Source organism: Fomitopsis serialis (assembly GCF_022376445.1).
Source record: "Fomitopsis serialis strain Sig1Antser10 chromosome Unknown B0H18scaffold_298, whole genome shotgun sequence".
Classification (NCBI taxonomy): Eukaryota; Fungi; Basidiomycota; class Agaricomycetes; order Polyporales; family Fomitopsidaceae; genus Fomitopsis; species Fomitopsis serialis.
The window spans coordinates 246-2,415 of NW_025955258.1; the positions used below are offsets into that span (position 1 = coordinate 246).

General features: G+C 56.9%; 1 protein-coding gene across 1 annotated transcript; it reads left to right on the plus strand.

Moving 5' to 3' along the window:
* Nucleotides 1–281: 281 nt before the first annotated feature.
* B0H18DRAFT_1128196 (uncharacterized protein) lies at nt 282–1,543 on the plus strand (the record flags this gene model as incomplete). The annotated part of the gene is made up of 3 exons (XM_048035321.1): nt 282–1,054; nt 1,087–1,452; nt 1,504–1,543. 3 exons carry the CDS (start codon nt 282–284, stop codon nt 1,541–1,543), a joined length of 1,179 nt encoding a protein of 392 aa, XP_047885115.1.
* Nucleotides 1,544–2,170: the final 627 nt, after the last annotated feature.

Here is a 2,170-nt window from a genome sequence, read left to right on the forward strand (position 1 = left end):
GCAGGCCCATCGTACCTGCTGCTCCCACTTTGTGAGACGGCGCGTCTGGAGGGCCTTCGAGCTCTACCAGGCCGCCTCCTGTTTCTCTACCACCGCACGCGGCAGATACGTCGAGCTCGTCGCTCGATGTATCCTCCGGTGCCTTCTTTCTGGATGCGCGCGACGCACGCCCGTCTGTGCTGGCCGCCGTCCAGCACGCCCCTACTTGGCGTAGTGACGCACCCGGAGAACATGCCAGTTCTATCGGGTCGTCCGTTTCTCTTTCGACACCGCCTCGCGCTATGCGTACGTCGAGCCCACCGCCCGACGTACACGCAGCCGAATCCCGGGACGCGCGCGACGCACCCTCAAGTGTGTTTGCCGCGACCCCTCAAGTTTCCGTTTCGATGCATACGCATCCACCGTCAGCACCTGCAGTCGATGCAGCGATCAACGAGATCGTTGTATTCACTGTCAGAGAACCTCATGAGGTGCTGAATCCATGCGACGCGCTAGTTTACGAGCTCAGCGGCGTTACGACGCACGACGTGTTCGGTGTGCCATCCAGCACGACCGACATGTCTCCCACTTCGACTTCGACTACATACCGTCGTTCTACAAGTCGCCGCACAGTGGGTACGTCGAGCTACGGCGTACTCAAGGATGTACCCGGCGTGTCATCCGACCCCTTACATGCGACCGAGGCGTACCCCACGACCACGAGGGTGCACCCGGTACGTACGTCACCAGTCGCAACACCCGCGTCGGAAGGCCACACTACGAACAACGAGTTCCTCGTGTGCCTCCCTGACGTCAAGAACGGGGTACTGGACTTGTGCAGCAGCACGACCCAGGACTTGAACGACGCGCGTTCAAGTCCAGCTCCGAGCGAGAAGACTGCGCAGAACGCAGGGAACGTCGAACAAGGAGGCTGCGAGGAGATCAAGAAGGGGAAGAGGAGAAGGGAGGAGGAAGGACGTGAGGCGAGCAGAGAAAACGAGCACGAAGGCTCGAGAACTGCAGGTACGACCTCACCGGACGTCCCTGCATGCCCGCCTCCGCTCCCTGTGCCCGCGTCAGCAGGCGCAGTTGTGACGCACGGACCAGCAAGGTCTCGGCGTCCAGTGGACGCCGCCGCGATGGCGAAGACTCGCGGTTCGACCTCGGCATGGCTATGTCGAGCCCTTACATGTCTGATACCGGCTGCATGTACGAGGACTCGACCTCGTGTGAATTCACGTCGACCGGGCGAGTTGCCGAGCAAGGTACTGACCTCATCGTACTCGATAACGAAGCCGCTGTCGTGTTCGACGACGCTGACCTCGGACATCTCACGTCCACCTCAATATCGCGATGTTCATCCTGCAATCAATGCCGCCCGATGTACGCACAGGGACAGGACCTCGTCCGTGCGCCATGTACCCTCGAGTACAGCGGGCGCATTTCAAACATCAACCGCACTCCAAGCATTGGGTACGTCAAGCAGTACTACTGATGGCACGACGTGTGGATGCTACGAAGCAGTGCACCTCTGCTGGTGTACTCTGCGAAGCACCCGGACTAACTCTTACCTCTGCACCATCTGATCGGCAAAGTACGTTAAGCTAGAGCATTTAGATAGGTAGCAGTACATACTTCTTCAACGGCTCTCAATGGGGCATCATAGATACTTCAGACATCTTAAAAGTAAGGTCTTAAGATTGTATAATGCTTGAAGGCAATTTCAGAAGTCTTCAGGGTACTTCATGAAACATCTGACGCATCCCGATGACATAAATCTATGAGATGAGAGGAAAAGCCGGTTAAAGATTGCCAAAGTGTGATTAAGGGAAATGGGTTTTTCCTGATGACTACTACGGCTCAATGCGTCGCATCGAGGTTTCACAGGTCGATAATGACTTGGTGGAGCACACCGAGACCTCACACGGAGACCATACGTCATATGGGCTTCGTGTCTTCCATATTCCTCGCGATGTTAGCATGCAGGACAGTGTCTTCGAGCTCGAGTGGCGCCGCGCGCTTAGTAATGGTGCTGACAACATCGACCTCGAGTCGATAGACAACGTTGCAGTACGCGAGATCCTGCGTCGAGGCCCATCAATTGAAGCCGTCTCTGAACGCAGTGGTATAAGCTATGAACACATAGCCGAGGACTTCGTGGGACCTGCACCAGTGGACGCTGCAGTTGCCA